This window comes from Mytilus californianus, unplaced genomic scaffold, assembly GCF_021869535.1.
Source record: "Mytilus californianus isolate M0D057914Y unplaced genomic scaffold, xbMytCali1.0.p SCAF_7, whole genome shotgun sequence".
In the NCBI taxonomy this organism is placed as follows: domain Eukaryota; kingdom Metazoa; phylum Mollusca; class Bivalvia; order Mytilida; family Mytilidae; genus Mytilus; species Mytilus californianus.
This window is the reverse complement of record NW_026262723.1, coordinates 82,418,997-82,443,929: the sequence shown is the minus strand read 5'-3', so window position 1 is coordinate 82,443,929 and position 24,933 is coordinate 82,418,997. Positions and strand designations below refer to the sequence as shown.

The 24,933-nt window shown below is 31.9% G+C and overlaps 2 protein-coding genes across 2 annotated transcripts in view; one reads left to right on the top strand and one right to left on the bottom strand.

The window, feature by feature from the left end:
- The first annotated feature begins 32 nt into the window (after positions 1-32).
- Positions 33-6,918, top strand: LOC127707454 (histone-lysine N-methyltransferase EHMT1-like). Its single transcript, XM_052211979.1, has one exon. The coding sequence runs from the start codon at positions 419-421 to the stop codon at positions 1,406-1,408; it is 990 nt and encodes a 329-aa protein (XP_052067939.1). The 5' UTR covers positions 33-418; the 3' UTR covers positions 1,409-6,918.
- Positions 6,919-24,536: 17,618 nt separating this feature from the next.
- The window catches only part of LOC127710270 (serine/threonine-protein kinase/endoribonuclease IRE1-like), a 28,158-nt gene continuing 27,761 nt past the window's right edge, over positions 24,537-24,933 (bottom strand). The window contains exon 22 of the mRNA XM_052216047.1: positions 24,537-24,820. Within this exon, the coding sequence (XP_052072007.1) occupies positions 24,644-24,820 (177 nt within the window). The 3' untranslated portion in view covers positions 24,537-24,643. The remainder of the gene's footprint in view (positions 24,821-24,933) is intronic.

Here is a 24,933-nt window from a genome sequence, read left to right as displayed (position 1 = left end):
CAATTAAAAAGCTTGTTCCTTACAGGCACTTGTTCACTTAACCGGATATCAACATCAATATCTTCTGCAACTAATTTGTGGGTTTGGTCACCCTGTTTAGTTTGATTAACCGCACAGGAAAAACGCATATCCTGTTTTTGAATGAAATTATGAAATTATCCTATTAAAAAATTGATATATGCATCGATTTCATGGAAAGGTTTTCACGGACGATCACATATTCACCGAATTTATCGATTTATGAAACACGAACCCTTACCATTGAAATATGAAACCCGGGTAGGGATTATGCATAAGATCACATTTCAGTGAAATGCAGTAGTGACGTAAGCTTCGTGCGTATTGCTTTGATGTAATCACAATTGTAGAAAGTTACTAACTGATATTCAAGAAATAGTGCTATCACAGTACAGCAACAATGCTAAGTCGAGTCGAACGTGTGTCTCGGGAAGACTATAGTACATTCCAGCCAAAATCAGGTGAAAACATGAAAAATGAAGGTATTTTAGTGACTGGGTCATTCCAGGCTATAAACTTTTACAATCAGTCACATATTTTCTTTGATCTCTACATGGCAGTTATTTCTGGCCATACACAAAATGTTCGGAATATATTGTTATCTCATCCAGACGCTGATTTCAACATTCTAGTGAAAGGGGCAACTGTTTTGTCACTGTCCCTGTATAAGCGACATTTTGATATCTTTAATTTGTTAATGCGACATTCTGAAAGGAGAGGTAAAACTTGCTTGAACACTGTCAGTAAGGATGAATTAAACAGAAGAGAACCCCCTTTAATTACAGCGTGTAGGATGCATTTTACTGAAGGAGTTATATCCCTAGTGAATGCAGGGGCTGATATTGATGCCCAAGATAATTTTGGACATACAGCCCTATGGGTGGCTGCTAGACAACAAATGCCAGATCTTGTGGAATATTTGATAGTCAATGGTGCTAGTGTGAATATCACAGACAGATATAACTACACGCCCCTCATTACTGCCATGATGTACAAGGTGACATCTAATATTACTAAAGCACTTGTGTTAAATGGAAGTAATTTAGACGGACCTAAAGTAGTGTCCTCATACCAGAACAGTCCTTTATTCTGGGCTTCTAAATATAAAGATTTTGAGATGATGAGGTTGATTCTTTTAGCAGGAGTTCCAATGTGGCTTATACGATGTGTAAAACATTCATTACATGATGCCACAGGAAGGAATGCTGCGGCTATAGGCTATCTTGATGATTACACAAGAAATGCTCCATCACTTAAACAAATATGTCGTAGGATATTGAGAACAGCAGTCAGTGAAAGTTGTAAAGGAAAATACTTTGGACAAAACATTGAAACATTACCACTTCCACAAATTTTGAAATGTTATTTATTGTTAAAAGTAGAAAATTAAGAAAGACTGTTTAGTCATTGTGTATGTGGTGTGTATTTAAGACTTTAAGTAAGTAAGTGTATTAAACTATTACATATAAGAGCTCTAAGTTTCTTTTGTGATGATGGTTTGTTTTTCTCAACAAATATCCAGTTTTAATTATAATGATAGTTATACATACATGTTTTCATTGAACGTGTTGTAATAGACATTTGTATACATGTACATTTGTAACTTTAATATTGTTTATAACATTATTTAGGTGAATTTTATACATGTTATATACATGTATTTAAGAAAATTTATAAATTTTAGTTGCGAACAAACTCAAACTGATTATAAAAAATAATCTTTCAGTTTGCTCCATTACAAATATAGATTTGTTTATTGCAACTTTTAAGATATGAACAGATGAAGCCTTACAATAAGGGGTCATATTTAGATGACCTTTTAACATTGTACAGTGTATGTTAATTTTAATCAATCCAATAACTAGTACTATTCCAAGTGACATGCTGGCACTACATGTAGATAACAAATTTTCCCTTAAAGTATGAAATTAAAGGGTAAAATATTTTGAATCAAAATTTCAACATTCTATTGAATAAATGTTTTATCCACTTATGATTTATAATAGATAAACGGGAAAACAATGAAACCTTACTGTCACATGACTGTTGAGAACATAGAAATATTTACCTGATAATATACATGTATTTTATACTCAATGATTGTAAAAAATACCAAAACTTTTGAAGGAAAGATTAGAATGGATGAGTCTTTTTTTGACAAAAGGTCACTGGACATGACTCTTATCATACTTATGATACATGTAAATAAGTCTTCAGATCTTTCATGCTGTGGCAAACAATTTAGAAGAGCAAAGTTTAAAATCTGACTTTAATCATGTTATGAAAAATCTAAACCTGTTTTAAGTCTAGTATACATGTATTTAAACATGTTAGAAATTAACAAGAACATACAGACAGATATTTTATAAATCATATATTTTACACTAAAATGACTAAAGCAAGTTAAATACATCTTAACATACAAATGTACATGTAATAAATAATTAAATGTACAATGTAAATGTGGTTAGAATAACTGCCATGGTAATTAAGTACATACAATGTGTATCTTCTTTACCAGTGATCCCTGCTTCCATGGTCAGTTACACAGTGTACATGGACTTTACTTTATTATATGATATGAACATGATGAATGGTTGGGAATTAAAACAAAGTTGCAACTGGACTATAAATTATAAAAAGAGGTTTTTGTACAAACATATAAATGTATGCTTTACATACATTTGTATGTGTCTTTATATATTACAAATATTCAAAAATGAGCATATACAAAACTTTCAGTTTATTATACATGTACTGCAATGTAATACACATGTAGGTAAATTGGGCTTTAACTCTGATTCATTTTTTTCTTTTTCAGCTTGTACAATGTATATATGCATATGCACATACATGTATGTGTGTTATGGCTTTTATACCACTGTGTGGCCAAATATTAATGAAATTTTGTGTGTACAGTGGCTTAAATTTTTAGTTTCCCCTAACAAGTCATTGCAAGTATATAAATTAAAATTAGTCAATAAATGATTTATTCATAGTAAAAAAAAATGGTGACCACTGATATTTATCTTACAGCAACACAATGTGCATATAATATGTTGCTCTTCTTTTACATGCGTTAAAAAGTATTTTCACAAAAATAATTACAAATTTGTTTAATTGAACATTGATTTAGATGTCAAGTTCACTGATGCCAAAATTACATTAGTATTTATATCCTGTAGACATAGATAACATACATGTACATGTTACTGTGGGAGTATAAAATATTCTTTACAGGCCAGGGGAAGCTTGCTTCCTGTAGACATACAAACTTTTATGTAGAATCAACTATAAACATGATAAAGCAATTAATCTTTTATTCACATTACATATTATAACATACATCACATATGGACATTGTATACATGTACATGTACACACAAACTGTTTGCAACTCTTACGAAATTTGATTAAAGGGATAATGGATATGAAATTTTATGTAAATGTTTTATTTATCATAATTTTTTTTTAATTTGCAAATTCATGAAGTTATTATATGTGAAAGAAAATCTTTTAATTAAAAAAATTTATCAAATTTAACTTATATTTTCCATGTTTTCTAAAACAATAATGTCTGTAAAATTGCCTGTTTTTACTGTTTTATATCATATTATTGCATGTGATATATTGCAGTAGTATTATAATTTCTTGTGATATCAGTTTTGTTTGAAGTATACAAATGTACTTGAATTTATCAACAAATTTTATTATAAAAAAAACTTTCAAATCTTATAAAATAATTCTTTTAATTCCTAACTATGATTGTCCAATAATTTTGTGTGTGCAACCATTGCCTTCAGATTGCATTGTGCCAAAGACATTTTCTGTGAAAGGTTGACTGTTATGAACTTGAACTGCATCTACGTTTATTAGTATACATGATATTAAAGTTGCCAAAATATTGAATACAAATCAGCTAATAAAATAATGATTTCTGTATACTTATCTCTTTAATGTCATGTATGTACAAGTTTGAACTCATGTGATTTCAAGTTGAGAAATATATTATTCAAATTTAATGCTTATTAAAAGTGATTTTTTTGTACAATTTGAGAAACAAATTTTGGTTTAAGGGGTGATGAAAGGGCCAATAAATGTTATTTCTTCTGTTTCTAAAGATGTATATGTAAAACATGAAACTGGGAATATATTTCAATAAAAATATGAAATTGCAATTTAAAAGAAGTTGGGTCATGTTAATTAAGGGATCGATCACTGTAATTAATAAACTCACATTAAGCTAATTTTATCCACTGAATAAAATGCTTATCTTTGTGAAGAACTGCAGTAAATGCAGCTGTCTGCAATAGTGCTATATAAAGTATTTTTTGTCAACACCATCATGACTATACCTAAATATGATTTTAAATTAATCAAATTACCCTTCCAATCTTTCCATCAGTGATTTGATATTATATGATCATGAGTTTATGAGGTCTGTTGTTAATACAATGGTGCTCTAAATAACTTGCATACATGTAGAACTAGAAACTTAAGTATAAAGAGAGTTAATTAGGCTCAAAATCATAATATGATTTTCACTATGATAATTACATTTGGGTAAAAATAAGATTTAAAATTCCTTTCTACATAGAAATTCAAGTCCCCCCCCCCCCCCCCCCCCCGAAATATTTGCATTGTAGTTTGATTGATATGAATTAATACCATGTCATATGTTATTATATAAGGTACATGCATATACTTATTATCATCTAGTCTACATTGAACATGTATAACATCTTCTTATTTCTATAAATCTAAGTATGAATTTTACATTGCACGTTGTATTGTGTGAGACTGTCTTTGCTGTCTAGCTGCTTAATGTTTAAGAGTGTAGACATAATACATTGTAGCACAATAAGGATCTACACTATTGACAATGTATTTCATCAAAATGAAGTAGGATACATAACTCAGCTAAACTTGTTTTACATTTGTATACAATTTATTTTATAATCAAGGTAGATCAACACTGTTAAATTGATCACACAAATGAGTATATGAGAGATGCCATTTTTGGATACATGCATTTTGCTTATTTTATTATTGTTTAATTTGAAAACTTCCAATTTTCAAGGAAATACAATTATTTATTTTAAATTATTATATTCTAGTAATACACCAGACATAGACATATTTATATAGGAATTAAAAAATTTAAACTTGTATAAAAAATATGTCAAATTTAAGACTTTGTATGAGAGAAAATAAATCGATGAACAGTTTGTACACACTTTTGTAAGATCTCAAGAACACATAAATGGGAATGGGTATATCATGCATATATCTTCCTACATTGATACAATGTGTGTTACATAACTTTGACAAAGAGTTTCCTCCTTTGGATATTGAAACACTTTCCCATGTGGATGAAAGTAATCCCTGGTTTGTAGAAATACTGTAAACTGTATTAACATTCAAATTTTATGAAAATTTCTCCTTGTTCTCTTTAATAATGATTTAGGGCTCTGACTTCTATGAACATACATTTTGTGTGTATTTACATGTGTCAATAAGTTAATACATGTAAGAACCATCTTGCTACATTGTACATGACAAATTTCATTTTCCAACAGATTGAAAAGAGTAACAAATTATAGATGTTCATTCTACCCATCTCATCCCCCCCCCCCCCCCCATTTTTTCACATGTGGTGATACAGAAAAATAGTTACCAAATTATGCAGGGAACACAACAATGTATATGTGTGTAGAGAAAAAACCATAATAAAATTTTGGTTGCTGTCAATAACGTTTGAAGTTGTATTCTAGTACAAGTCTGACATGTAATTTTTTCATAAGTTATTTAGTATTTGTTTTATTTGTAAGTCATTTGTGTAAGTGTACTTTGGATTGTTTTCATGTTTTGTTTGTAGTGTTATATTTGAGTTTGGATGTTATTGTGAAGTTGTTGTTTTTTCGTACTTAGTTCTTCTGTATTACATAAGTACATGTAATCCATGTTTATATGATTTGAGATAATTAAATTATCTAAACTACAAGTTTACTATCTCATGCTATCGTTTTGAAAAAATGTTTATCATGTATATATTCTTTGGAGAGTGACCAGACAAAGCATTTTTCTGATGACTTTCAAAGTTTCAGAATGTTAAAAATGCAGTCTTTGATAGAAACTTTATTTCTCTTTATTCATTTTTGAAAGCACAATAACGAGAAACAATTTTTTATAAACATATAATTTCAAAGATATGGAACAACATTCTATGTTTAGGAGATCTTCTCATTGTATTTGTTCCTTTGCTGACGATTTGGATTGGCTTTTTTAATTTTGATCCAATCCTCATATGTAAAAGTCAAAAGGAGCTAAATAAGACCTTATTCAAATTTCAATTTGGACATGTTCAAATGATATTTTTTTATACTTTTCATTTGTTTTGATGCAGACCTTTTGTTTTAAATGATTATAGTAAATTATTACAAGCAGTTCAATGGCCATTAAGCTTTTGATTTTTTTTAATTTAAAAGACTTTCCAAATGGGGTGTTGTCAAGATGTGACAGATTTTGAGTTGAGTAGTAGTGAATTTAATTTCAAGTCAAAATGTCAGTCATTGTTTCTGTTACCATAGTTGTTACGGTAACAGTTTTCATGAATGTGACAGGTTGTTTATATTTTAAAAGGACCAATTATTTTTGTTATTTTACAAGCCTTCATTAATATTTCACATGTGCAAAATGTACAATGTTTGCTGATAACGAATTTTAATCTAGTCAATGTGATTATTTTGCAACATGGTTTGATGTATTTGTATGGTTTTATAATAATTGTAACATGTGAATGTATTTATTCTGGGAGCTGTACAATTATTTTGAATTCGAAACAAATGGTGCTTAAATTGTCACATTTTAAATGTGGAAATAAACTTTGTTATAAAATGATTAGCTTTAATTATAGATTGCCACAAGTACCCTGTAGTTCTGATGAAATGTGAATACTGTGCATTCATTTATTTTCGTGGGTACCAATTTTCGTGGATTGTGGAAAACTTGCATGTTCGTGGATATTTGATTTCGTGGTTTTCCAATAGTCTACATATAATCATACAACAAATTTGCAATTCGTTGAAGATTTAAGTTCGTGGTTTCCATGTACCCACGAAATCCACGAAAATTGGTATCCAACGAATAATAAGGAATCCACAGTAAGTTAATTTTGTTCACCTTTTAAATCCTTCATGGAACGAAATGAGCCGGAGTCACACATCCTCTTTATAAAAAAGAAGATGTGGTATGATTGCCAATGAGACAACTCTCCGCCAGAGACCAAATGATTGTTCATTGAAGGTAGAAAATTTCTTGTTTAAATGAGTTGAGTACTAGTAACTCAATGTCTTGATTACTTGACGTCATAATGGAAAAATCTTGAAGGCTTGAGATATAAGTCCATTCTTATCAAATTTGTTATAATAATTGTTATTGAGTTAGTGACCCTTAGTGATTCAAGGTCAAAGGTTAATGTCATTGAATGGTATAATAGAAAACAAAAGGTTGATCCAAATGTATGCTTGTACTTTGAGAAGAATCTCAACTGCAGTTTCGAAATCAATGGCAAACCCTATTTTTATACGACCGCAAAACAATTTTTGTGGTCGTATATTGGTATGACGTTGGCGTCGTCGTCGTCCGAAGACACATTAGTTTTCGCACTCTAACTTTAGTTTAAGTGAATGGATCTCAATGAAATTTTACCATAAGGTTCAATACCACAAAAGGAAGCTGGGGATTGATTTTGGGGGTTATGGTACCAACAGTTAAGGAATTAGGGGCCAAAAAGGGGCCAAAAATAAGCATTTTTGTAACTTCCAGACATAACTTGTGTGTAAGTGTATGGATCTCTCTGACATTGTACCACAAGGTTCCATATCTCAAAGGGAATGCTGGGATTGATTTTGGGGGTAATTGCCTCCATATTTTAGGAATTAGGGGCAAAAAACAAGCATTTTCTAGTTTCATGACAATAACTTGTGTGTAAGTGTATGGATCTCTCAGACATTGTATCACAAGGTTCCATATCACAAAGGGAATGCTGGGATTGATTTTGGGGGTAATAGCCTCCAAATTTTAGGAATTAGGGGCCAAAAAGGGGCAAAAAACAAGCATTTTTCTAGTTTCATGACAATAACTTGTGTGTAAGTGTATGGATCTCTTAGACATTGTATCACAAGGTTCCATATCACAAAGGGAATGCTGGGATTGATTTTGGGGGTAATAGCCTCCAAATTTTAGGAATTAGGGGCCAAAAAGGGGCAAAAAACAAGCATTTTTCTAGTTTCATGACAATAACTTGTGTGTAAGTGTATGGATCTCTCTGACATTGTATAACAAGGTTCCATATCACAAAGGGAATGCTGGGATTGATTTTGGGGGTAATAGCCTCAAAATTTTAGGAATTAGGGGCCAAAAAGGGGCAAAAAACAAGCATTTTTCTAGTTTCATGACCATTACTTGTGTGTAAGTGTATGGATCTTTATGAAATTGTACTACAAGGTTCCATATCACAAAGGGAAAGCTGGAATTGATTTTGGGGGTAATTGACCAAAAAGCTTAGGAAGAAGGGGCCAAAAAGGGGCCAAAAATAAGCATTTTTCTAGTTTCCAGACAATAACTTGTGTTCAAGTGTATGGATCTCTCTGAAATTGTACTGCAAGGTACCATACCACAAAGGGAAGGCTGGGATTGATTTTGGGGGTAATTCCCTCAAATTTTAGGAATTAAGGGCCATAAAAGGGCAAAAAAACAAGCATTTTTCTAGTTTCAGGACAATAACTTGTGTGTAAGAGTATGGATCTTTATGAAATTGTACTGCAAGGTTCCATATCACATAGGGAAAGCTGGGTTTGAGTTTGGGGGTAATTGCCCTAAACGTTTAGGCATTTGGGGCCAAAAAGGGGCCCAAAAACAAGCAGTTTTCTAGTTTCCAGACAATAACTTGTGTTCAAGTGTATGGATCTCTCTGAAATTGTACTGCAAGGTACCATACCTCAAAGGGAAGGCTGGGAGTGAGTTTGGGGGTGTTGAATCATAAGGGGGTTCAAAAAATTTTGGGGGGGGGGGGGCATTTTTTTATTCTTTTTTTTCTTTAGAATTTTCTGTTTTAAATTGGTTATTTCTGATTTATATATAAAAGCAAATAATAATGATATGGTTTGAATAGGTAAATTAATTTTTTTTAAGTTCTTAGACCACTTTCATTCTGTGTCAGAAACCTATGCTGTGTCAAATATTTAATTACAATCCAAATTCAGTGCTGTATCAAGCTTGAATGTTGTGTCCATACTTGCCCCAACTGTTCAGGGTTTGACCTCTGCGGTCGTATCAAGCTGCGCCCCAGCGGAGCATTTTATTTTTTTGTGTTATTAACAGAAACTATAGTAGAGAGAAGCTGTAAATGGCAAAAGGTATCATCGAAAAAAGATCTATAAATAAACAAACAAGGTATAAATAATCAGTTGACTCTTAATAGCAATTGCCATTGTATAATTGATTTTTACCCATTAATGTAGTTTTGGTAGAAACTATATTAGATAGAGAGATACTGTAAATAGCAAAATAAGATCTACAAATAAGTCAATATGAATGCGGAAATCAGCTGCTGAGTTATTGTCTTACAATGATAATTTTTGACATATTTCAGTGTTTAAAATATAATAGATGGAATGGAAATCTGATCAGCAAGACAAGATTTTAGCCCACACAAGTTCCATTCAACAAAAATGGTCTTGATGCCATATTATCAAGTTCAGTCAGACAACTAATAGCAGCTATTGCCACTGTATGATGATTTTAAGCTATTTCTGTAGTTTGGGCAGAAACTGTAGTAGATAGATAGCAAAAAGGATCTGCAAAATAAGATCTACAAATAAGTCAAAATGAAAATAACAAGATGTGGTATGATTGCCAATGAGACAACTTTCCACCAGAGACCAAATGAAGTAGAAGTTAGTAATTTGGGTCACCGTACATCCTTCAACAACGAGCAAATCCCATACCAGACATCAAGAATTAAAAGGCCCAAAATGACAAATGCCAAGATCGTCTGTTGAATTATTTAAGTAATATCTTTAAAAATATGATTAGATAGCATGGAACTCTGATAAGCAAGACAAGATTTCAGCCTACAGTTTCCATTCACCATAAATGGTCTTCCTGCCTTATCAAAGTTATGCCTAAAAACCAGGTGAGCAAAACAGGCTTCATGCAGCCTTTAATAAATTATTGATCAAGATGTGCTGAATTTAGTCCTATTGTTTATAAAATGCTCAATATTTCGCATTTCCCTTAATTTGACTATTTTGAACAATTCATTATGGAAAAGGATTGAGTAGTACTATTCCAATGTTACTGTGGAACCAATGGTTGAAATACATCTGGATGGCTTGTGAGCTTCACCTCTGATCCAGTCCATGGGTTTAATCACACTGTGATAATACCAATATGATTTCAATAGGCTAATCTTTAAGGTCCCTAGTAAGTGTCTGTAAATTCTTTTTGATGTACCTGTAGTGTGGAATATTTTAAACTGGTAATGGGGTGTTTGAGATTCACTTGTAAATGGTCTATGTGATGCGTGAGCCTAATACAAACTGAATTCCTTAGGAAAACAAAAAACCCTCTTGACAATTTGTTCTGAAATTCACCTGTGCTAATTGCTGTTTTATTTGTTGTTGTTTGTTTGTTTTGTTATGTTTCATTGTTTTGGGTTTTTTTTGGGGTTTTTTTTTGGGGGGGGCTTTGGTGGTCAGTAAAGACTAGAGACTAACTGACTTGATAGCTTGCATTGGGGTTTAGAATCAAATCAAACTTACAGAGTGTATGAAAAGGGGAATTTTCAAGGTAAATTTAGTGAAGGTTTGAGATGAAAAACCAAACTTTTGCCCAAATTTTAGTCTATCAATAGCTGCTGTGACCTTGACCTTTAAACTAACAACCCCAAAAAATCAAAAGAACCATTATCGAACCTAGAATTGAAAAAAAAATTGACCATATGGTTCAATAGATAACACCTGGAAACCAAAATTTTGCCCACATTTTGATCTAGGAATAGCTGCTGTGACCTTGAAATTTATCAAACCAAGTTTATAAAAGATATTGATTTTGGATGGAACTGTGACCTTGACCTCCTGACAACAGACCAATAATGCCTCTTCATTCCAAGTAGCATTTACAAGTGAGTTTGAACAAATGGGTAAAGTTAAACATTTATGAAACAAACTTAAAGGGTTTTCCAGACCCTATGAGGCTTAATGGAATCAATTTGGTGAAAGTTGCACATACAACTTAAAAGAGGACCTCTAGAAACAAAATTCCAGTCTGAATAGCTGCTGTGACTTTAACGTTCAACCTTTTGACTCCACAATTAATAGACTTCCTTATGCCATGGGGCATTATCTTACCAATTTAATAAGCTGGATTTAGTAAAATGATAACATTGAGAAACAAGAATTTTGTCAAAATTTCATTGTATCAATAGCTGCTGTGACCTTGACCTTTGACCTTTATCAAACAAAGTTTTGTAAAGTTATTGATTATTGCTCAAATTTTTTTTTTTAACCAACTGCTTAAAAGAACCACAGTCAAGTCATCAAAGTGATAGTATAAAGCACACTATTTGAATTCCACTTCATTGCTTTTGACCTAATTATTGCTGAAAATTTCTATACATAATGTTATAGTAAAGAGCCTTTTAAATATATAAATGTCCTAACTGTTTTCATACTATTTTTCTATTAAAAAGACTTATATTTATAAGAACCAGACATCTGTTTCAATTAAAACATGTTATATTAAGTAAAATATATGTGAAGTTACAGTTTGTTGTTAATAAGTTTCTAGGGGGAGATAATCTAATATCAATTCCTCATTTTGATTGGACTCACTGTCTTATCTCCCTTTAAAACTTCATGGAAACACATTTTAGCTAAAAGTATATTTCAGAGTATTTTTGATTTCAATTTAATAACAGCTTTGAAGTATGAATAGAAAAACATTGTAGCCATGAAGTGAAATCTAAATCTTATAGGATTGTTAATGACAAAAAACACTTTTAGGAATTGTAAGTATGCTTTATTTTATCACTTTGCACTGTAATGCCTTGACTGTTGTTTTCTACAGCAGTTAAGTAAAATTGCAATTTGGTCAGAATTCTGAACGTCTTCAATGTTTATATATCCCAACTCGTTCGCTATGCTCGTGTTTGTAGTGACGTTTTGGATTTTAATGAGCGTAATCTATGTATTACTAGTAAATTATTAAGTCAGGGAATTCTTTACCACAAACTACTTAAAACCTTTACTAAATTCTTTCATAGATACAAAGATTTCGTCTGCAAGTTTGGCTGTACCTGTAGAAAACTTATTTCAAACGCAATAGCACATCCTAAATTTTACGGTGATGTTGTAAACTGAGCCTGGAAATTTAGATACAATCCGGGTAAACTTATCAATCCTTTAAATAAACTTATTCTATAAGGTTACCTAGTATTCAACACTAATTAAATCTTTGAATACTGTTTTTATTGGTGTAAATATTGATTTTGATATCAGTTAAATAAAACCATACTAAATATTACACATATGTGCTTTCACAGTACTACAATCTGTCGATACTTATAGTTTGGCATTGCACAAGGTCATGTTTTTCTCTGACTGTTAATGACGTCGTTACACTAAATCTATTGGATGTTGGATGTGTACTGATTAATATTTTAGTCTTACATACATGATTTTTTTCATTAGTTGTTATTGGCTTTGAACTAGCCGTCAGTAACTGCGAGTACTCTCAGATCTGTACTTAGTGTCATCTTGTTTTTGGGATGTATAAGTACTGGTACCCGTCCACGTCCATTTTGTGGTTTTGTTAGTTGTATTTCTATTTGTATCCATCTGATGAGGTAAGCCTTTTTCAACTGATTTTTATAGTTTGTTCTTATGTTGTACTGTAACACCACTGTCCCAGGTAAGGGGGAGGGTTGAGCACTCACAAACATGTTTAACCACGCCACATTCTTTATGTGCCTGTCCCAAGTCAGGAGCTTGTAGTTCAGTTGTTGTCGTTGGTTCATGTATGTCATATTTGTTTTTCGTAAACTGTTTTGTTATAAATTAGGCAGTTAGTTTTCTCAATTGAATTATTTCATATTTTTCATGTCAGGGCCTTTTATAGCCGACCATATGGTATGGGTTTTTCTCATTGTTGAAGGCTGTACGGTTGCCTATAATGGCTTACATCCACTTCATTTGAACTTTGGTGGATAGTTATCTCATTGGCAATCATACCACATCTCCTTATTTTTATATGTAATAGGTAGAGCAACACTTACAATCAAGCCACATTAATGGCTTGAAATATTATACCTGGAAACAGAAATGTTAACTTTGGAATGGCATTCATTATATAATACAAGAGGCTCTCAAGAGCCTGAATCACTCACCTGTATTTCAGAGGAGAAGATTTTTAAATGTTAGCAAACTTGATGAACAAATTGTGTAAAATTGTCTTTAGAGGGCAATAACTCCTTAAGGGGTCAATTGACAATTTTGGTCATATTAACTTTTTTGTAGATCTTACTTTGCTGAACATTATTGCTGCTTACAGTTTACATATATCTATAGTGATATTCAAAATAATAACAAAAAACTGCAAAATTTTGTTAAAACTACCAATTTTGTGGCAGCAACCCAACAATGGGTTGTTAGATTCGTCTGATAATTTCAGGGCCAATAGATCTTGACCAATTAAACAATTTTACATCATGTCACATTTGCTCTAAAAGATTTAGTTTTAGAGATATAAGCCAAAAACTGCATTTGACCCTTATGTTCTATTTTTAGCCATGGCGGCCATGTTTGTCGATGGATACAAACTTCGGATACAATTTATAAACAAGATACCCTAAGGAACATTTAGTAATAGTTTGAAGGTAATTGGCCCAGTAGTTTCAGAGGAGAAGATTTTTAAATGTTAGCAAACTTGATGAACAAATTGTGTAAAATTGTCTTTAAAGGGCAATAACTCCTTAAGGGGTCAATTGACAATTTTGGTCATATTAACTTTTTTGTAGATCTTACTTTGCTGAACATTATTGCTGCTTATAGTTTATATATATCTATAATAATATTCAAAATAATAACAAATAAACAGCTGCGCCATGAGCGCATGATACGCCCCTCGTCTTGTGTGTGAATTTTTATGCAATAAGCATAAATAGTTTCTGACATACAGCATGACATGCGAAAACCCCCTTTTTTTTTTTACAAAAAACTCATTATCTCTAAAATAAAATTTTGAATCAAAACCAAAAAGTATACAGATATTTAGATTAATATAACTAAGAAGTGTGTAAAATTTTAAGCAATAATCATAAATTGTTTTTGAGATACGGCGCGACATGTGAAAACCCCCCTTTTTAAAAAAAAAAATCAATATCTCGAAAATAAAATTTTGAATCAAAACCAAAAATTATACAGATCTTTAGATTAATATAACTAAGAAGTGTGTACAATTTTAAGCAATAATCATAAATCTTTTTGAGATACGGCGCAACATGTGAAAAACCCCTCCCCCTTTTTTTACAAAATACTAAATAACTCAAAAATAAAATTTTGAATCATCACCAAAAAGTCTACAGATCTTAAGGTTAATATAACTAAGAAGTGTGTAAAGTTTTAAGCAATAATCATAAACTGTTTTTGAGATACGGCGCGGCATGTGAAAAACCCCTCCCCCTTTTTTAACAAAATACTCAATATCTCTAAAATAAAATTTTGAATCATCACCAAAAAGTATGCAGATCTTAAGGTTAATATAACTAAGAAGTGTGTAAAGTTTTAAGCAATAATCATAAATTGTTTTTGAGATACGGCGCGACATGTGAAAAAAAAAACACACACCTGTTTTAGTTACTAATTCCCGTAACTCAAAAAGTTTTAATCTTATTTTTACCAAAAAGTATACAGATCGTTTGACCATCATAAGAAACAACTATGTTTAGTTTCATGAAATTTGGATAAGTCATTCTCAAGTTACGGTGCGACATGTTTACGCTGGACAGACGGACAGACAGACGGACGGACACCAGACATTTGTATACCATAATACGTCCCGTCAAAAATTGACGGGCATATAAAAACTGCAAAATTTTGTTAAAACTACTAATTCGGTGGCAGCAACCCAACAATGGGTTGTTCGATTCGTCTGAAAATTGCAGGGCGGATAGATCTTGACCAATTAAACAATTTTACCCCATGTAAGATTTGCTCTAAAAGCTTTAGTTTTTGAGATATAAGCCAAAAACTGCATTTGACCCCTATGTTCTATTTTTAGCCATGGCGGCCATGTTTATCGATGGATCAATACTTCAGATACAATTTATAAACTAGATACCCTAAGGAACATTTAGTGAAAGTTTGAAGGTATTTGGCCCAGTAGTTTCAGAGGAGAAGATTTTTGAAATAGTTAACGACGACAGACGACGACAACAGACGATGACGACAGACGACGGACGAGGACGGATGCCAAGTGATGGCATAGGCTCACATAGGGCCCTTTCGGCCCCGGTGAGCTAAAAATGCTCGGCTTGATACGACCGCAGAGGTCGAACCCTGAACAGTCAGGGCAAGTATGGACACAACATTCAAGCTTGATACACACTAAATTTGGATTGTGATTAAATATTTGACACAGCATAGGTTTCTGACACAGAATGAATGTACTCTAAGAACTTAAATTTTTTTAATTTACCTATTCAAACCATATCACTATTATTTGCTTTAATATACAAATCAGAAATAACCAATTTAAAACGGAAAATTTTAAAGAAAAAAAAAGGAAAAAAAGGAAAAAAAAATCCCCCCAAATTTTTTGAACCCCCTTCTGATTCATCATCCCCAAACTCAATCCCAGCCTTCCCTTTGTGGTATGGTACCTTGCAGTACAATTTCAGAGAGATCCATACACTTGAACACAAGTTATTGTCTGGAAACTAGAAAAATGCTTGTTTTTTTGCCCCTTTTTGCCCCAAATTCCTAAACTTTTAGGGCAATTACCTCCAAACTCAAACCCAGCTTTCCCTTTGTGATATGGAACCTTGTAGTACAATTTCATAAAGATCCATACACTTACACATAAGTTATTGTCCTGAAACTAGAAAATGCTTGTTTTTTGCCCCTTTTTGGCCCCTAATTCCTAAAATTTTGAGGCAATTACCCCCAAAATCAATCCCAGCCTTCCCTTTGTGGTATGGTACCTTGCAGTACAATTTCAGAGAGATCCATACACTTGGAACACAAGTTATTGTCTGGAAACTCGAAAAATGCTTATTTTTGGCCCCTTTTTGGCCCCTTCTTCCTAAAAGTTTTGGGCAATTACCCCAAAACTCAATTCCATTTTCCCTTTGTGATATGGAACCTTGTAGTACAATTTCATAAAGATCCCTTCATTTACACACAAGTAATTGTCATTAAACTAGAAAAATGCTTTTTTTTGCCCCTTTTTTGGCCCCTAATTCCTAAAATTTGGAGGCAATTACCCCCAAAAACAATCCCAGCATTCCCTTTGTGATATGAAACCTTGTGGTACAATGTCAGAGAGATCCAAACACTAACACACAAGTTATGTCTGGAAGTTACAAAAATGCTTATTTTTGGCCCCTAATTCCTTAACTGTTGGTACCATAACCCCCAATACCAATCCCAATCTTCCTTTTATGGTATTGAACCTTATGGTAAAATTTCATAGAGATCCATTCACTTAAACTAAAGTTAGAGTGCGAAAACCAATGTGTCTTCGGACGACGACGACGCCAACGTCATACCAATATACAACCGCAAAATTTTTTGCGGTCGTATAAAAAGAGCGGAAAACTGAATATTTGAGTGAAGTTTCTAAGTCCAAAGGCCATAACTCTGCACAAAACTATCAGACCAGAACAAAATTCGAACTTGATCTGTAACTTGTCATGATAAAACAATATACCAAATATCAAGTCAATATCTTCAAGCACGAAGAAAAAAAGTGTGGAAAACTGACTTCGTCAATAGGGGACTATTAACAAGTTTCATTTCAGTAAAATTTTATTCTTCATCTGCATGTAACAAAATATAGGAATGTTTCTATGAAACAATGACATGATTATGTAAAAGAATTACAAATATAAACATGTGTACATTTTGATAAAAATGCAATGAAACCTTACTTTTTATCTTACATAAAGAGCAGTGATGAGTTACTTGAATGGAATTTCTCTTAATTACAGTGGACTCTTTTAAAGCTTACAAAATGATGATTTTTTTTTGTATTCCAAATGTTTAAATCTTCATGCATAAAATAAGGAGAAGAAATTCAATCAGCAGACAGTCTGGCATTCAATTATAAAAGGTACCTTCATTCTCATAGTACCATAAGACATTTGTTCAGTTTACTTTTAAAAAATACTGGACATAGAATGCTTGATATTTTGAGAATGCTTACAGGAACACAACAACAGATGATAATGGCAGTGATAATGTGAATTAAGTAATAATTGAAATAAAACAAAAATAATGATAAATTATAATGAATGGTAAACATAACACAAAATATGCCAAACCAAGATATACATTAACAGGATAGCAAGAAACCATCACCATTCAATGAACCTTAGAACTTTTTTAAATGCCATTTTTAAATATATCATTTTTTTTTTCACACACAAATCAAAATACTGTTTTACTGAATCCAATACATGATTTAAAACAACAAAATTCTAGGATCTTATTTACTTGATATGGTTCTAAGAGAGTATGATGTAAACTTTGCATTTTGAGGATATCAAACACTTGGTTCATCAACACAGTGATTATCTATTAGACATGCAAATATTGCATAATGACTAAATAATCCAATGTAGTATTGATATAATAACATAACAAATAATGGAACAATATTTAAATAAATAATAATAATAATAATATATTAATCTTATCTGCAAATAACAAATAAATTACATTAGAATAAGCAAACATCTATGTCAAAATCTTATTTCATAGTTCTAATTAACATTTTGTAGTAAATTTGTAACATAAAACAATATATACATTTTACTTATATAAAAAAAACAAATCATAAAAAAATATACAAAAAAGACGTCTGTTAACTTATGTACAACAGATATTTAAGAGCACCTCAAACCAGTGACTTTAATCAGAGAAATATTTACAGTTTTGCATGCTTTTCAACATTTGTATTACCGGTAGGTTTTGGACTTTAAAATATTTCAGCCTAGAATGTCACTGAAGAGACATTAATTGTCGAAATGCCCATCTGGGGCAAGCTAATATTATTACAGATATAAACATGATAATGTTCTGTTGATGATACTTATGCATAATTTCAAGAGAATGCACATTACTTAGGCAATATTAAAAGCAGACAAAAACAAGCTGTACTTTGAGCTTATCACTACACTCCCACTGTTATAAGTATTCAGTAAACAGGAAATTGACGAGCATTGGATGTGAATACACACTATTGTATCAAATTTCAAGAACCTTTGATACACAGTTCCTTTCTTTTCCATTAGTGTACATAATAGAAAAACATAGGATATGAGGTACCCATCCATGACACAAATCAGTACATGCACAGTTCCTTTCTTTTCCATTCTACACTACTAAAGACAAATCAACATACAAACTATCTAGACCTGTCACCCATATTGAAACTGCTGTACAAACTTAAACCTGAAAACTTATTCTCACCACTGAAGTGTGTATATCAGGTCAAGGTCACACGACATTTACTCCTTTCTAAAACAAATTTACATACTAATTTTGTTGACTTGTAAAGGATGAAACAAGACCTAATTCTAAAATCGACTACTGAAGCGTGAAAATGAGCCCTAGATCAGGTGATACTTCCTGGCTGACAAGGTCTCAATATAAACAGCCATTCTGCATATTTTTGTTTTCAAAAGTGAATGTTGAGTTGAGATATAAAGGTCCTTGAAATCGTCAACATTGTTCCTGACAGACAGAGTTGTGGAAGGCAAGATTAAGATATTATTAGTAAACAGTGGCAAAAGTTGCAAATACTATGGATTCATTTATTTTTGTGGATATCAACTCTCCTGGATTGAGGAAAAATTGGTGGTTTTCAATAATCTGCATACAAACATATAGAAAATTTTTACTTTGTTGAACATTTTAATTTGTGATTTACCTTTGCACACAAAAATCAACAAAAATTAGTATCCAACGAATAATGATGAATCCAGAGTAACTAAGTTGTGCTTTCCATGACTCTGCTGCAAACCAGACATAAGGGATCCTCAAAAGGAAAGAGTCAATATATAATATCAAAGTTATTTAAGGCAAGTATAAACAAATTTTCCAATATCATGGATTTAATAAAAATGACATATTTTGATTTAAAAACTAAAAGATAGGAGCAAACTATCACAGTATTTTAAAAATAATTATGCAATAAAATGAATCTTTTGACACACTTTGGTAACATACATCACCAAATATCTCAACAAAAAGTTGTAAGGTCAATTTATAGACTGATGATAGGTAAATTATCTAGATTATAATATGTAAGTAAGCATAATAAAGGACAAAAAAGTTTGAAAAGAAAATGAATTTGATATGTTTTAAGCTTATAAACTTCATAAATATATAGTCTTTATTTTGGCATTATGTATTAAATTCTGAAATAAAAATTCCCTGTTTTGCTTCTTATACACGAAAAAGTAAATAATTATCTTAAAGGTAAATTATCTATGATGATAAAGAGACATTATTTTGGCTGAAAAAAGATTCTAAAAATAAAATAATTAATTTCTCTACAAAACTTCAATCATGAATTGGGGAGCAAGTTTACAAAATTGGTCCGATTTAAAATTTCTTTATGCTACCATTATTTCATTGATAATATATATTTTTTTTAATATCTTCATTTTACATTCCTAAATTGATGTTATAATCTCATTGTAAAGCTATATTTTATGATTGCATTTCAAAATAAAATGCTCCGCTGGGGCGCAGCTTGATACGACCGCAGAGGTCGAACCCTGAACAGTTGGGGCAAGTACGGACACAACATTCAAGCTTGATACAGCACTGAATTTAGATTGTAATTAAATATTTGACACAGCATAGGTTTCTGACTCAGAATGAAAGTGGTCTAAGAACTTAAACATTTTTAATTTACCTATTCAAACCATATCATTATTATTTGCTTTTATATATAAATCAGAAATAACCAATTTAAAATGGAAAATTCTAAAGAAAAAAAAGGGAAAAAAAATCCCCCCCCCCAAATTTTTTGAACCCCCTTATGATTCATCTCCCCCAAACTCAATACCAGCCTTCCCTTTGTGGTATGGTACAATGTACCTTGCAGTACAATTTCAGAGAGATCCATACACTTGAACACACGTTATTGTCTGGAAACTAGAAAAATGCTTATTTTTTGCCCCTTTTTGGCCCCTTCTTCCTAAGCTTTTTGGTCAATCACCCCCAAACTCAAATCCAGCTTTCCCTTTGTGATATGGAACCTTGTAGTACAATTTCATAAAGATCCATACACTTACACACAAGTTATTGTCATGAAACTAGAAAAATGCTTGTTTTTTTGCCCCTTTTTGGCCCCTAATTCCTAAAATTTTGAGGCAAATACCCCCAAAATCAATTCCAGCATTCCCTTTGTGATATGGAACCTTGTGATACAATGTCAGAGAGATCCATACACTTACACACAAGTTATGTCGGGAAGTTACAATAAAATGCTTCGCTGGGCGCAGCTTGATACGACCGCAGAGGTCGAACCCTGAACAGTTGGGGCAAGTATGGACACAACATTCAAGCTTGATACAGCTCTGAATTTGGATTGTGATTAAATATTTGACACAGCATAGGTTTCTGACACAGAAAGAATGTGGTCTAAGAACTTCAATTTTTTAAATTTACCTATTATGGTCCAATGTCCAAAATCAAAATACATGGTTAGATTCAGCATATCAAAGAACCCCATATATTCAATTTTTGTTGAAATCAAACAAAGTTTAATTTTGGACCCCAACTTGGACAAACTTGAAAACTGGTCCCATAATCAAAAATCTAAACACATGTTTAGATTCAGCATATCAAAGTACCCCAAGAATTCAATTTTTGTTAAAATCAAACTAAGTTTAATTTTGGACCCTTTGGACCTTAATGTAGACCAATTTAAAAAACGAGACCCAAAATTAAAAATCTAAAAACACGTTTAGATTTGGCATATCAAAGAACCCCAATAATTCAATTTTTGATGAAATCAAACAAAGTTTAATTTTGGACCCTTTTGACCACAATATGAAACAATTTGATAGCGGGCCTACAAAATAAAAAATCTAAATACATGGTAAGATTCAGCATATCAAAGAACCCCATATATTCAATTTTTGTTGAAATCAAACAAAGTTTAATTTTGGACCCCAATTTGGACCAACTTGAAAACTGGGCCAAAAATCAAAAATCTAAATACATGTTTAGATTCAGCATATCAAAGAACCCCGTATATTCAATTTTTGTTGAAATCAAACAAAGTTTAATTATGGACCCCAACTTGGACCAACTTGAAAACTGGTCCCATAATCAAAAATCTAAACACATGTTTAGATTCAGCATATCAAAGAACCCCAAAAATTCAATTTTTGTTAAAATCAAACTAAGTTTAATTTTGGACCCTTTGGACCTTAATGTAGACCAATTTAAAAAACGGGACCCAAAATTAAAAATCTAAATACACGGTTAGATTTGGCATATCAAAGAACCCCAATAATTAAATTTTTGATGAAATCAAACAAAGTTTAATTTTGGACCCTTTTGACCTCAATATGAACCAATTTGATAGCGGGTCCACAAATAAAAAATCTAAATACATGGTAAGATTCAGCATATCAAAGAACCCCATATATTCAATTTTTGTTGAAATCAAACAAAGTTTAATTTTGGACCCCAATTTGGACCAACTTGAAAACTGGGCCAAAAATCTAAAATCTAAATACATGTTTAGATTCAGCATATCAAAGAACCCCATATATTCAATTTTTGTTGAAATCAAACAAAGTTTAATTTTGGACCCCAACTTGGACCAACTTGAAAACTGGGCCCATAATCAAAATTCTAAACACATGTTTAGATTCAGCATATCAAAGAACCCCAAATATTCAATTTTTGTTAAAGTCAAACTAAGTTTAATTTTGGACCCTTTGGACCTTAATGTAGACCAATTTAAAAACGGGACCCAAAATTAAAAATCTAAATACACGGTTAGATTTGGCATATCAAAGAACCCCAATAATTCAATTTTTGATGAAATCAAACAAAGTTTAATTTTGGACCCTTTTGACCTCAATATGAACCAATTTGATAGCGGGTCCACAAATAAAAAATCTAAATACATGGTTAGATTCAGCATATCAAAGAACCCCAAGAATTCAATTTTTGATGAAATCAAACAAAGTTTAATTTTGGACCCTTTTGACCTCAATGTGGACAAAGTTGATAACGGGGCCCAAAAATCAAAAATCTAAATACATGGTTAGATTCAGCATATCAAAGAACCCCATATATTCAATTTTTGTTGAAATCAAACAAAGTTTAATTTTGGACCCCGATTTGGACCAACTTGAAAACTGGGCCCATAATCAAGAATCTAAATACACGGTTAGATTCGGCATATCAAAGAACCCCAATAATTCAATTTTTGTTAAAATCAAACTAAGTTTAATTTTGGACCCTTTTGACCTTAATGTAGACCAATTTAAAAACGGGGCCCAAAATCCAAAAACTTAATACACTGTTAGATTCAGCATATTAAAGAACCCCAAGAATTCAAGAATAAAACCCCATTGAAATTGATCAAGAAATAAGCAATTTATACGAAGTATCTTCTTTTGCACAATACTGTGCAATTGAATATTTCTTGCTATTGTGCAATACTGTACAATTGACAATTTCTTGCTATTGCGCAATATTGTGCTATTGGATATTTCTTGCTATTGCGCAATACTGTGCAATTGAAGATTTCTTGCTATTGCGCAATACTGTGCAATTGAAGATTTCTTGCAATTGTGCAATACTGTGCAATTGAAAATTTCTTGCTATTGCACAATACTTATTATATAATAATTTACACATCCTGTTTGGTGTGTAACTCCTACCATATCATTATTATTTGCTTTTAAATATTAATCAGAAATAACCAACTTAAAATGGAAAATTTTAAAAGAAAAAAAAAAGGAAAAAAAGAAAAAAAAAGAAAAAAAAAAAATCCCCCCCCCAAATTTTTTGAACCCCCTTATGATTCATCACCCCCAAACTCAATCCCAGCCTTTCCTTTGTGGTATGGTACCTTGCAGTACAATTTCAGAGAGATCCATACACTTGAACACAAGTTATTGTCTGGAAACTAGAAAAATGCTTATTTTTGGCCCCTTTTTGGCCCCCAATTCCTAAACGTTTCAGGCAATTACCCCCAAACTCAATTCCAGCTTTCCCTTTGTGATATGGAACCTTGTAGTACAATTTCAGAAATATCCAAACACTTACACACAAGTTATTGTCATGAAACTAGAAAAATGCTTGTTTTTTGCCCCTTTTTTGGCCCCTAATTCCTAAAATTTTGAGGCAATTACCCCCAAAATCAATTACAGCCTTCCCTTTGTGATATGGAACCTTGTGGTACAATGTCAGAGAGATCCATACACTTACACACAAGTTATTGTCTGGAATTACAAAAATGCTTATTTTTGGCCCCTTTTTGGCCCCTAATTCCTTAACTGTTGGTACCATAACCCCCAAAATCAATCCCAACCTTCCTTTCGTGGTATTGAACCTTATGGTAAAATTTCATGGAGATCCATTCACTTAAACTAAAGTTAGAGTGCGAAAACCAATGTGTCTTCGGACGACGCCGGACGACGCCGGACGACGACGACGACGACAACGACGACGACGACGACGACGACGCCAACGTCATACCAATATACGACCAAAAAATTTTCAATTTTTGCGGTCGTATAAAAATGCTTATTTTTGGCCCCTTTTTGGCCCCTAATTCCTTAACTGTTGGTACCATAACCCCCAAAATCAATCCCCACCTTGCTTTTGTGGTATTGAACCTAATGGTAAAATTTCATTGAGATCCATTCACTTAAACTAAAGTTAGAGTGCAAAAACTAATGAGTCTTCGGACGACGACGACGACGCCAACGTCATACCAATATACGACCACAAAAATTTTTTTTTTTAAAAATAAGAAGATTTGAATGCTATTAGAAAGTCTAGTTTTCCCTTGATCAGACTGAAAGTTGAAAACCTAAAAAATCAAATTGTCATGTATAAAAATTCAAATTGTCATGTATAAAAAATCTTGAAACATAAAATTCAATGACTTATTTCATTTGAAGAAAAGTATGATAACCATGAGACAGTAAAAAAGCATATAAACTTTCTTTAAATGAAATCATACAACCATGATTTTTAATTTTTAATTTGATATTTTAACAATTTATATTTTAACAAGATTAGGGTAATAAGACTTTTCACAAAATGTGTTTTAAAGAATTTGAATGAATCTTTATTCAATATTCAATGAAGTAATACCTTTGAAAGACACGTTCATATTGACAACAACGTAAGGCATTATAGGTATGTATTAACAACTTTGGGAAACGTGAGGTGAAATATTGTACAAACTGGTCAGGAATAGCACCAAGTGATCTCTTTAAATCCTCAGGTAATTCTCTGTAGTGATGTTTCTGAAATATCAAAAACAATTACATTCATTTTACAAAATGCTTATTTTTGAAATCTCAAGAAGAGATTTTATATGAATTTATAGGGTTAAATATACTTACAACAATCTGCCACC